The following is a 13,817-nucleotide window of genomic DNA, read 5'->3' as shown; positions in this document are numbered from 1 at the left end:
CATTTTTATTTTGACATTTATTAGATTTTTGTTGATGTAATTTATATTTTTATAATATTTTAAAATTATTTTTCTATACATTGATGATTGGTTATATTTCTTTTCTTAATTTAAAACATTTATATATTCATTTTTTTTTTAAAACGGTTATGCATTTATTTTTTATTTTAACATTTACAATTAAATTTTAATTTTATTTTCTTATTATTCAGTCGTATTGAGCGTTTCATCCCCTATTTAGTATTTTAATTTTTATTTATTTGTTTTATTATTTTTTGAATACTAATGAAAATGTTAAATTATAATGCTGTTTTTGATATTTCAATTAGAATTTTTTATAAAAAAAAACACGCCCACATTTATTATTATTTTTTTTTAACACAAAGTTGACAAAATAGACTAGATTTGATGAAGAAATGAAAATTGAAAATAGATAGTTTTCTTATATTTTTTTTTTTAATTCTTAGAAGGGCTTGAGTAAAATTTTTGAAAAATATTTTTTTTTTATTATTTTTAGAACATTTCAATTCTGTCATTATTATTTAAAAGTCCTTTTGTAAAGTTTTCAATCAAGAAAAAAAATTTCGCAGACGGAATAGAATAAATAGTAATTATTTTTATGATTTAGTTTTAAGTTTAATGATTAATGGTAAAATTTAAATTTTAAGGTGCAAATCTACAATAGTACTTTTCGGATTGTCTTTTGGCATTCCTATCTACAATGTTAACATTTATCTACTTAACTACAATAATTAAAATCTAGATTTTTTTAAAAAATATTTTTTATTTTTATTTTAAATTTAGAATCTAAAAATTCATATATATATCAAACCATTTGGGCCTTAGTTTTTTTTTTAGTTTTTATTTTGTTGATGTTATTATTTTGTTGAATTTTTATTTTTATTTATTGAAATAGAGTCACATTGATGAGAAAGAATGTAAGATATTCAAGTTCGATTGTCATATTTTTTTTTTTCAAAGTTTTTTTGATTTAGTTTTAGGAAAAATGAAAATTAAGGAATTTTTTTTAGAGAAGGCATATAAATCTTTAAAATTACACCAAATTTTGTATGTTTTTTTAATTCTTTTATATTGAAAACGAGCATACACAAAATCTTCTTTGTTTTGTTGATTTTTATTATGGAAAAAATACTGATACTTACCTATTTTTATTAATTTATAAAAAATTGACAAGTTTGTTTTTTTATTACATTTAAGTTTATTGTGAAGAAATGATTTTTTATTTTTTGGATTTTTATTTTCAATTTTAAACGAATTTTTGGTCGATTTTAAGAAAATTTTATTGTTAAGGATTTAATTTTGATTTTCTTGTTATTAATTTTTTTGTTTTCTAAATTTTGCCTAAGGAAACCTATTTAGGTAGGGTGTTATTTAAAATGATTAACACAAACTAAAAAATATTTCAAAATGTCTGTTGATGTTGTTAACAATGATAGTTTTTTTTCCCTTAAATTTTTTAATATTTATTTAATACAAGTTCTAGTTTTAATAATATAAATTATTATTTTAATATAATTTGACAAAAAAAAAAAAAAATGTAAATTGCGACCAGCGCAATTTATCGCCTAGGTACCAGCCTAGGTTCTTTTATTTGCTTAGTAGTAGTGTTAGTATAATTACTTTGTTTGTTGTTGTTGAACATCTATTCTTAATTGCTAAAGATATTTTTATTTATATATATATTTTTTAATAAGCTTAAAAATGGCTATGGTAAATAAGGTTTTTTATTTCAGGTGAAAAGGTACATAATTTTTGAGTTGAATTATGAAAATATTTGCTTATATATATTTTGCTGATATTATTCATTGTTTTATATAAATTTTGTTGGTTAAATCAGTAATTCATAATGATTTTATTCAAGACACAATACAAAATAATATGATTATTTGAAGATATGATATTTTGAATCAGCTGAAATTTAATTTGCACAACAACGATCCTTAGATGATGTAAATGAACAAACAAATAATAATAAAATATGAGGTAGTTAGAAAATAAAAACTAATTTTCAGCAAATGCTATTGCCAAAATATTAAAAAAATTAACAGGTCAGGTACGGGATTAAGAAAGTTTTTTTTGGCATATCGATAAACAGAAATTCTAACAGTTGTTGACGTGTTAGGGAGCCTCAATTTATACAAGTTTTTATGAAAAATTGATTTCTTAATGAAAACTTAAATAAAATTTTAAATTTTAAAAACACATTGTTTTTGAAAATTTCCAATTACCATATAAGTATAAAAATTTGGAAAATATGAGTTCCAAAAATGAAATGCAAATTAATACATTTTCTTCGTAAAATATTTAGCTATCTAGGGTCAGGGTGTGAGGATTTTGAATCATATTACTATAAAACGCATTTTTTTTTTAATTACTATTTTTGCGTTATGCATTCGAAAATTTAACACCGCTTCCTAAATACATATAAGATGTACCTGTACTAGTGTGGTCCACGTTATAAGGCAAAAAAATAAACCATATAATTCATTAGTTCCCCACGCATTATTTTGCTTCAGACATCAATACCAACACATGCTGAAAGTTTTAGCCCTCAAAAGTAAAAGGAAGAGGGCGCTCATCAGCTTTGGAATATTAGACTTTGTTACCCTTACCTTACCCTTAATATCTGATTATATTGTACTAGGACTTGGCTTGAGGTTGGAATTTGGCTTAAACATTATAATTTATTTATGAGGCTTAAATACAAGCACGCATGTTAACGACAACCATGTAAATGATTTTCATGTTTCTTTGGTTTTGAGTCACTAGCTCGTATTTCATTGATTAATTCTGTTTTGTTAACTTTAAGCAAAAAATATTTACAGACGAATTTAAATGAACAAAAATTATTATCTGTGAAAATATTGGTTTTTTATGAAAAACTTTACCACATCATAACTTAATCCACTTGATAAATCAAAACAAGAGTTAATTACTAGGCATGAGGACCCAGCTATAACAGCATGTGAGCAAACACTTTGAGCTTGTTGAGCGCCCACTTACACTTCACCTAAAAAGCTGAAATTTCACGTGTGTAATACAAAACACATATGCAACCAATTTTTGAGTGGGGAACAACGGAAATGTAAAAACCAAAAAATTGGACCACCCTAACCTGTACCTACATAGGTACCTACTCGAAAACCTTAAATTAATGTGTATATTCCAGGCAGATGAATGGTTGTAAAAACACAAACTAAAATAAAAATATGAAATTGAAATTAAAAAAGAGAAATTTATTGCAAATTGCATTAAAAAAATTTAATTTGCATTAGAAAAATGTTATTGATAGTAAAAAAAAAAAATATTGAATGCTCACATTTTGCAACATCGCTAAATTTTTACTTGCGAAATAGGTACTATAGGGCAAGTTTAGGATTCGTAAAAAAAATGGAACTCGAGATAAAAATTTTACATGACATTAGGATGATGGAGAATGCCAAAAAAGTGGGTCCGGCAATTCTGTCTGTCTGTCTGTATATACCTCGAGCTACAGCCTAAACTAGTGAAGTGATTTTCTTCAAACTTGGTAGTTAGCAGTTTTTGGTTATTCACTAGAGGGAAAATTGAATTTTTTTTTTATGACCAAAACTAACGGTACCTGCCATATAACGGAAATAGAAAAGTTAATTTTTTTCAAAAACAGCTCTAACGATTTTGATTAAAATTTTTATGTGTAGTATTACACATAAGATCCAACTTTTGAAATAAAAAAAATATTTTTTGTACCGGTACCTGTCATAGAACGTTTTTTTTTTTGGTTTCTGAATATCTCGTACAAAATTAACCCGATTTCAACGAAAATTTTTATGCAAAAGCGTTTTGATAAAGGTAATATTAAAACTTTAGAAAATTTTCAAAAAGTGCATTTTTTGGATTTTTAAAAAATATATCAAATTTTTTTTTTTTGAAAAATCAATTTTTTGAAAACGGGTTGATGAAAAATTTTGAAATTTCGTTTTTATATGTAAATTAATTATTTCTTTAAAATGGCATACCAACTTTTTTTTTGAAAAATGTTAGAAATTTTTTATATATAAAAAATTATTTTTTTAAAAAACGGCTCTAACGTTTTTTTTTAAAATACCTTTTTATGCAAGTAATAAAATGGCATACTTGGTTTTTGTAAAACATAATTAAAAATAGTGTTTCTTGAATAAAAAGCTTTAACATTAGAGTTACTTTTAGCATAAGAGCAAGTACGTGCGAACCCAGTAGTGCATTTTATTTTGTTTGCAAACAATTTTTTTAAGGCAAATACTTTTCAAAGATTTTTGTCAAAAACGACTTAGGTAATTGCGAACTTCGCAACCAAATGCTGATGAGCCCAAAATGTTTTCACATGTAAGTCGTTTATAATTAATGTTTTTATTATTATTATTATTATTTTAACCTAATTTTTTGTGCTAAATAATAAGGTTTTTGATGACATTGATGTGCAAAAAACAGTAGATGGCATAGTTGACCTTTTGCTTGGTACACAGGAAAAACACGAAATGCCACCAGCTATAAAATTAAGCGAAAATCAATCCATAACTAAATTGAAATTATCCACTGGCTCAAGTTCCTTGGCAACGAGAATGCTTAAAAATGCAACAAAGTTAAAAGGCACAAGTTTTTATATCCAACGCGACCTAACCAAACAACTACAGCACAAACGACGGATTCTGTTGAGTTATAGAAAGGTTATTAAATCTAAACAACCCAATGCACCAATTTTATTAAAAAACAATGCTTTAGTTATTGGAAAGGATATATTTTATTTAACAAATAACAATAAATTAATACACAACAATAATGATGGAGAACAGGTGCTAATGAAAATGTTTGGAGAACTGAATTTCGAAGCTGTCAAACTGACGTTGATGTCAAACAGCCAACAAGCAAGTAGCGAAATAACATCAGGGATGGCAACTTCTTCGAACGGAGCAGAAAGTAGTAGAATTAGTAGTATTCAACATTGATATGAAAAAACCGTCAGCTCAAGTATTATTAGTTTACAAAATATTTTATCTTATAATATATCAGGTTTAAATAATAAATTATTATATGTAGATTTTTTTAAATATGTACAAAATTTTCAAATCTTTTTTTTATTCGAGACACATATAACACAGGAAAATATAATTAAATTTACAAACTACTTTAGTCAATATAAATTACATTGGGTAGCAGCAACACGTACAGCTAAGAAAGGCCAGGCAAGCGGCGGAAATCTTTTTGGGATCCGAACTTCACTCTTAAATACATACGACTTTGTCGACATATGTGGATATACTGTCGTTAAACATTTACTACAGAATAATATGTTTATAGTACCTTTTTATATCAACTGTAATAATTGGATCGAAGATGCTGAAGAATTAAATAATGTACTATTTCACTTATCGAGTAAAAACGTAATGGTAATTGGAGATTTAAACGCAAGGATAGGAAATATGCAGACGACAACTACTGTCTTACAAGAAACAAACCCTACCAATATTTATAACAACCGCACATCCAAAGATACCGTCTACAATGAAAATGGAACAAAACTTCTTGATATTCTTCAAATCTATGATTTATGTATTCTAAATGGTTGTACCGAAGGGGATCGAGAAGGTCATTATACTTTCATTGGAGGTCAAGGCAAATCTGTGATAGACTATTGTGCAGTCAATAACGACTGGGTAGATCTTATAACCAAGTTTGAAGTTCAAACAAAAACTTATTCCGATCATTTACCTATAGTTATTGAATGGACTAATAATGTTATAAGAAACGAAAAAACACTTAATTTGCTCCCAAGAATGAACTGGAAAATACAAAAAATAAACATATACCATCAAGCTATAGACAACTTTTTTTCAAATACGGTGTTGAACACAGAGTCGGTAGAAGAATACTCGTCGCAAGTAATATCATGCATTAGAAGTTCTTCTTCAATTAAAATGGCAACTGCAGAAAAATTTTACAAGCAAAAGTGGTTTGACTCCGAATGCTCGAAGTTCCGTAAGAAATCCTTTGCTCTATTACACGCATGGAGAGAAACAGATTCTGAAGTTTTAAAGAAATGGTACGCTGAGGCAAACACCTATTACAAAAATATGTGTCGTGTGAAGAAAATCAACTGGGACAACAACAAAGCTATTCAACTTGCAAATATTAAAAACTCAAAAGAATTCTGGAAAGCAACAAAAGAGATAAATGGTTCTAAATTTAAAATAGGTACAGGCGTTTCTGCAGCACATCTATCACTGTACTTTCAAACTCTACTTCGTGATCAGAGAAACATAACCTTTTTAACTGCCGAACCTCTTGTCGTCGATGATATTCTGGATTGTGAAATCTCTTTGGTGGAAATTGAAAATGTTTTGAGAAAATCAAAAAATGGAAAGGCACCGGGAGAAGATGGTATCCCGTACGAATTTTTTAAAAATGCTACACCAGTATTTCTCATGCACCTCAAAAAACTGTATGACAACATTTTTTCGAACTCTATTGTACCAAAATCTTTTAAAAACTCAGTAATTTTCCCCATACACAAAAAAGGAGCTTTAGATAAAGCCGAAAACTACCGTGGCATATCGTTTATGAACACAATTGGCAAACTCTTTTGTGGAATTCTAGTCGCTAGACTTGAAAAATGGATTGATGAAAACAACACCATGACCGAGCTACAGGCAGGATTTAGAAAAAACTACTCGACTATCGACCACATTTTTAGTCTAACTGCAATAGTGAAAGGTTTTCAAGCGAGAAACAAAAAGGTGTACGCACTTTTTGTAGATTTTAAGGCGGCTTTCGATCTCATTAATAGAAACGCGCTTTTGTACAAGTTATCGCAAATCGGACTCTCTACCAAATTCATTCAGATCATCAAAGAAATGTATTGTGGAACTAATGCTGCTGTTTGGGATGGAAACAATATATCGGATTGGTTTGAAACAGATAGTGGTGTGAAGCAGGGATGCCCACTTAGTGCACTGTTATTTGCACTTTTTATAAACGATGTTGTGACCGAACTACCTGGTGGAATCAGAATTGCAGGCACCATCGTTAATGTTCTTTTGTACGCCGATGATTTGGTAGTTTTGTCTGAAACTCCACAAAATCTACAGCTGATGTTAAACCGCCTGGTTTCATTCTGTGAGAAGTGGGGACTTATCATTAACACAGATAAATCGAAGGTAATGGTTTTCTCAAGAAATAATCGGGGTAGCTCAACACAAAGCTATAATTGGTTCTTGGGAACTAACCGTCTTGATGTTGTGAGAGAATATACATATTTGGGAGTAAAGCTTAATACAACACTTGATTTCAAAACACATTTTGAAGAAAAAACTAAAACTTGCCAGAAACTCATAAACGCTACATGGAAAAATGTTTTGTTCAATGAACACGTTAGTCTATCGACAAAGTACAAAATCTTTGATTCAGTCATTAAATCGACATTGTGTTACGCTGCAGAAGTATGGGGAACTGATGAATTTGAAGAAATGGAAAAGCTGCAAAGAAGTTTCATCAAAAAATTGTTCAACCTACCAATAAAAACTCCAAATTATGCTATTTATTTAGAAACAGGTTTACCCAAAATTTTTACTACTACTCTTAAAACACAAGCCGACTATATTCTAAAAGTGCTCGACCTCCCCGAATCACGACTTGTACGGAAAATGCTGCAGTATGAAATCCGAAATAAAGATTGGTGGATGGAGAAATGGCGAAATCTTGGCGAAGTCTATGGAGAAAATACCAACATAATTCCCGGCGATAGAATAACACTAAAAGATCGGTTGTATAGTACAATACAAAAGTTTGAAGATAATCAGAGAGCGTTGCTTGTAGCGGAAGCCCAGCAGTCGGATAGCAGATTCTTGTACTCGAAACTCAACTATAATCTAGAAGCTGATAACTATTTTTGTGATTTGCATAGTTACCAACAAATCTCCCTAATATTTAAAACTAGATGCGAGGTCCTTGGGCTAAACGGTGCACCATATAATGGAAGTTTTGATCGGTTTTGCACATTGTGTAACCTAAAATCCAAAGAGGACTGCTTTCACTTTATTGGAGTGTGCCCAATTTATGCAGTACAAAGAAAACAATATTTAGGAGCTAAATATTTAACGGTGCAAGAAACAGTGGATTTGCTAAATGGCCCGAACTGGAAAAATCTTTATTTATTCTTAAAGAGTGCATATAAATATAGAATGTTAATGATAACTGAATTTGATTAAAACAAAATTGTAATGCAAACTTATTAAACCAAAAAAAAAAAAAAAAAAAATTGTTAAAATATTATTGCCAACTGAGCTGACGGCAATGCCATAGCTTATAATTCATTTTTATAATAATCATGTAATTACTTTATGAAATCAATAAATGAATTACTTACTTACTTACTTACTTACTTAATAAGGTTTTTTTTTTTTTTGTGATTTTCGTTCGCAAAAACAAAAAAATAAAATCAAATATGTCGAAGTATGCCATTTTATTTTGAAAAACACGTTCTTTTACTTAACAACCTACCAAAAAGGCCGTTTACCCGTGTACGGATCGGTTTTCGACGTAGTGTGAAAACAAAACTTCTGTGTTTTGGGCTTTGAAAGTTTATATATAAATTTATATATATTAAAAGTCGCCATTCTAATTTATACAAAATTGTTTGTGAATAAGTTAGGTCCTAGTTTCCTTATTTTGAATTTTTGTTTTTTTAAACATTTTTTTGGAATATTTAACTACATAACAACTGTACGTACACCGACAAAAAATAATACCAGAGATAACTTTTCTTCTGGTTTTAATCATAATACAGTTTAATATATATACGAGAAAATACTACAATTTACCAGAATTAAAGTAATCCCAGCGTTATTTTCTTTCTAAGTTTACTGTTTTCAAATATTCTTAACAGTAAAAAAATATCACATCACAAAAGAAGTAAAGAAATCAAACCAAAGTTTAAGAAGAAGAAATTTAATTTAAAGAAAAAATAAAATTAAAAAAAATTATAAACTTTTTAGGTATCACCACCATTTTCCTTAATATAAATTTCAGCTAATTCACTTAAATAAAATTCAAAACAAATAGCAAACTAAACATAATTTATTAAATATAGATTTCAACTAACATTTAGATGTTGTAAAAAATAAAGTGTTTTGGTGATATGATTGTTTTTTTTTTTTTTTTTTTTGAAGATATAGTTAGTAGTCTATAGAAATTCATTGTTTAATATTAAAACATGGATATGTTGATTTTTATTTGAAATTTTGTAAGTATATCAATGTAAATAGGTATGTTTCTTTTTTTTAATTTATTTAACACTGAGAATATTCAAAAAAAAATAAGTGTCGGCAAATTGTTTGATGTTTTAGTTTGATTTTTTTTTTTTTTTGTTAATTATATTTATTTTTTGATTTATTTCTTGCTTAAAATTGTTTCTAGTTTTAATATGTTGGTGTTGGAACCAGCATGTAAGTCTGAGTTTTAAAATTTTGTTTAAGTTCGACCGGAAAACAGCTGGTACTGTAAAAATTTAATAACAAAATAATTATATGTTAATTCAATTGATATATGTTTTTTTGTAATGTTTTTTTTTTTTTTTGAAATTTATAAAAAATTGGATTTGGGAAAGGGTATGTTAACACTCACACAATGAAATACAAAAAGATATACAAAATAATTTAAATTTATTGTTTGACATTAAACAAAGGTTAGTTTTTTGTCACAAGTTTAGAGGGAAAATGTACCCAATGCAGATTTTCAGGGGACACAAACATGAGAAAAAAAAATTATCACAAAGTTGTAAGAGAAATCTATGTAACGGCACTTGGGTGGATATTTTTTCTTTTGAAAATAATATTTGTCCGTGGAACAAATACAAGATTTCGGAAGAAGGAAGAATGGTGGTTATTGTCTGTAGTCGAAAATAATTTCAAAATTATTTAATTTATTTCAAAAGAGTATGTCTGGATTGGATATTTGAACTTTGAAGTTTTCGGGTTGGTGTTTTTTTTTTTTTTTTAAACAAATTAGGGATTATGAATATCAAGGAACAACATAATTGTCATCATACAAAAAATACCAATTCCTTTTTTAGTAAACCAAAATTTATCTTCCGGGTCCTAGACAATAGAATAAACAATCTAATTCTCATCAGGAGTTATAATTTGATCGGTATCGAAATTGATTTAGGCATCTTCTTGGCATTGTTTCCTAATGAAATATAAAAAAATCGTTGTTTTAGTAAAATTTTGAAAAAAAAAAAAAAATTCTTCAGATATGGAAACAAAATGGAAATATCCGCATAATATCCATAATAATTTACCTGGTAATGTAAGTGGTTATGACTTTTATGTTGTAAATAGGAGTGTCTCTATGAAAACAAAAATAAAATTGTTTTTAGTTTAGTTCTACCGAACTGTTAAAGAAAATGTTTTGGTTAGGGATATCGACAAGGGTTTTTAGTTACGATTAGGTAAGTTTAATTTTATTGAAAAAAATGTGTATTTAAAAAAAAAAAATGGGTAGTGTAACAATTCAATAATATTTAGTAGTCTAAAATTTAGGCCTCGAATTTGCATTCAAAATTAACTTATTATTTTCTTCAACATCTTGACAATATCGTTCTATTTAGGACAAAAGGGTCTAGTTTTTGCGTTTTTAAAGTAGAATATCCTGAAAATCACAACTAGTACGGGATATTTAAGCTTTAACTAGGAAAAAGCTCATAGAAACGTTTTTTTTTTTCAAGGTTCGAAAATAGTGATGGGAACTATCGAATGATTTTAACTATCTTTAGTTAGTAACTGAATGATTTGAGCTATTGAATAGTTCATTCATTCATTTATAAAACTATCGAATACAAACTATCGAATAAAATATAAAAAAAACTATCGGATACTAACTATCCAATAAACTATCGAATAAACTATCGAATAAAAACTATTGAATAAACTATCGAATAAAAAAAAACTATTCGAATGAAAAAACTATCGAATAAAAAACTATCGAATGAAAAAACTATTCGAATGAAAATAGTAACTAGATGAATGAATGAATGATTTAAAACTATTGAAAGAATGAATATTTTATAACTATCGATAATTTGATATTTTTTATTCGACAGTTCCCATCCCTATTCGAAAGCGAATCAGCAGGTACATGAACCGAAAACCATATTTTGAAATATACTTGACCTAGAGTCGATAAGGATAGATCCCTCTTTTAATTTTGTTCTTGTTTCAACTCAATCTATATGCCCCTGCTTTTTGTGACATTACAAAATAAATGCAATTGTAAAGTATTCAAATTTTACTTTAATATATTTTCGAAAAAAAGTAATGCCCATATTATTGACAAATTTCAATACGAGTTTTATATCAAAACATGTTTTGTGACTGCTTAAATTTGGAATTTGGAAAAAAAGTAACGCCCATATTATTGACAAATTTCAATACGAGTCTTATATCAAAACATGTTTTGTGACTGCTTAAATTTGGAATGTCTCAACCAATTGCCAATTAAACCGAAATTTTATTTAAGATTTTACTATTTAACTTTCAATAATAAGGGCTATTGAATGAAGAAAAAATAACTTTATATTTAAATGTTGAACTTAAAAAAAAAAATCATGTGTGCAATTCACACGTGGTAGAAGTGAAACCTTAAAAAATCATTTTTCTTGCAAAAAAAAAAAAAATAGAAAAAATCTACCTATTTTTATTCTATCACCTTCAAATCCATGTTTTTTTATATGACAACCTATATAAATCTTATATCATCTGAAAGCTTATTGTCTAAGCTCAAAATATATATATCGATCAGTTCTATGAGACATCTACAAAAAGAGCTAGAATTTTTTGAACTCGATCAATTTCCATCAAAAAAGTGAGAAAAACACGTATATTTTTGTCTTCTCACGCTAGTAAATGCATTTTTTCCCTAACAACCTATACAAATTTTTACACCATCTGAAAGCTTATTGTCTTAGCTCAAAATATATATATCGATCAGGTGTATGAGACATCTACAAAAAGAGCTAGAATTTTTTAAACTCGATGAAATTTCATCTAAAAAGCAAAAAAAACATTTATTTTTATGTTCTCATGCTTCAAATCGATTTTTTTGTTTGACAACCTATAAAAAATTTTATACCATGTGAAAGCTTATTGTTTCACCTTGTATAATGATGTATAAATCTTATTTCAAAGATGTCTACAAGAGAAGTTAGAATTTTTTAAAGTCAACCATGTCGAATTTCCAGACTGAGATTACGGTACTTCCTACACTGATAGCTGGTCATCGCCAACAGATCTCCACAGGTGTTTTGAGGTATTTTTAATTTTTTTCAATTTAAGATTGTGTAACTTGTAGAGCACGTAACGTTATGTGTGATATATCAAATAAAAGGTTATGTTAGCAGCATGCGTATTAAAGTTAAATCAAATTTGTATGTGCACTAGATCAAAAGATATAACGTGTGTTGGAAAAGAACATCTTTTTACCGTTATCTCCGAAATTTGAATATGAAATTAATTGAAATTTTGTACAATAATATATTATTTAATTACCTATCTACAGTACAAATTTCATTCATCTATCTATTAAAACAAAAAAGTTATAACAAGTTGAAGTCGTGTCGCGTTTTCGTTTCATTTTGTTTCAAATCACTACGATACTAAAGAAGTTTTCACTTCAAAAAAATAAGTTAATTTTTTTTTTCAAAACTTCTATTAAAAAAAGTTCTTCGAAAATGAAAAACTGTTTTAATTTTGTTCATAAACTGTAACACTTATTGACATCTCGTTTTGTAGTTTCAAATCAAAATAAATGTGGCAAAAAAAAATTGGAAAAATAAATGCATTTTATATTACGAAAAAGTTTTTTTTTCAAAAATCTAAATTTAATTACCATTTTTTCAAAAACCCTTTCCTCAATTTACATTATTTTAATTTTATAAATATGAATAAGCTTCTAGCTGTTTAAAAATGTTTATTTAAATATTGTAGGTGTTGCCGTTGTGTTCAAACATTTGTCTTGTGTTTGAAGTCAATTTGTGAGAAAATTGCATTTATCGCCTAAACGATGGAAGATTAGCCTTCACTCTCATATTGTTGTTTTCCTTTAATTGCCTAGAGAATCTTTTGGCATTAGTAAATTTATGAAATTTATTTCTTCACAAAAATCTTTAATTAAATTTAAAAAATCAAACCGGCAACAGGGGCAATTTTTAATCTATAGACTTTAAAGTATTTTTATTTACAGACGTTTGAAAAACAGATCATCAAAATCAGAAATGTTCGGCCGGGTTAACTTATATTGCCATTTTTTTAGCTTTAGATACTCTACTAAAGAGTTAAAGAAGAAAATCTAAATTAATTTAAAAAAATGGCGCCCAACTGACTCTAGAAAAAATTATTCAAAATGTGGTTTTCAGCTCTTGTACTGATACTCTTTTGAGTCCTAAAGGCTAAAGTCAAACGCCATTTATCATTCTAAATACCCCGTACTAAAAAAATTCCGGTCTCATAGTTTCACAAACATAATTTTGAAGGTATCCTTGCACAGAAAAAAAAAATCATTTATGAAATTAAGATTGGAGGTCATGGTTTTATCCAAGCTTTTATACCTGAATCTAAAGAACTTTAGAGTAAAAATATTTGTTGCATAAGTTTTTTTCACCATCAAAATTGATTGGACTAGGGTAAAAGTTCAAAACATATCCAATAAATAAAATCTTTTTATTTCAAAAGTACACCGTGCGAAATTTCATAGCTTACTCATTACACTTTGTGATGCATAAAACAAAA

At 27.6% G+C, this 13,817-nt stretch overlaps 1 protein-coding gene across 6 annotated transcripts in view; it reads right to left on the bottom strand.

The window, feature by feature from the left end:
- Positions 1-9,324: 9,324 nt before the first annotated feature.
- LOC129911962 (SCY1-like protein 2) overlaps positions 9,325-13,817 on the bottom strand; it is an 83,793-nt gene continuing 79,300 nt past the window's right edge. For 3 of the 6 annotated variants that reach the window (XM_055990000.1, XM_055990003.1, XM_055990002.1), the window contains exon 19: positions 9,325-9,531. Coding sequence is in view for 3 of the 6 variants with exons in the window: in XM_055990003.1 (XP_055845978.1) it covers positions 9,505-9,531 (27 nt within the window). In the remaining 3 variants the exon portion in view is untranslated. Of the gene's footprint in view, positions 9,532-10,037; positions 10,222-10,333; positions 10,382-13,817 lie in introns of those variants that run through there. The other 3 variants (XM_055990004.1, XM_055990006.1, XM_055990001.1) reach the window with 2 other exon arrangements.

The sequence above is a fragment of the Episyrphus balteatus genome, chromosome 2 (genome assembly GCF_945859705.1).
Source record: "Episyrphus balteatus chromosome 2, idEpiBalt1.1, whole genome shotgun sequence".
In the NCBI taxonomy this organism is placed as follows: domain Eukaryota; kingdom Metazoa; phylum Arthropoda; class Insecta; order Diptera; family Syrphidae; genus Episyrphus; species Episyrphus balteatus.
This window is presented reverse-complemented; position numbering and strand designations above follow the sequence as displayed.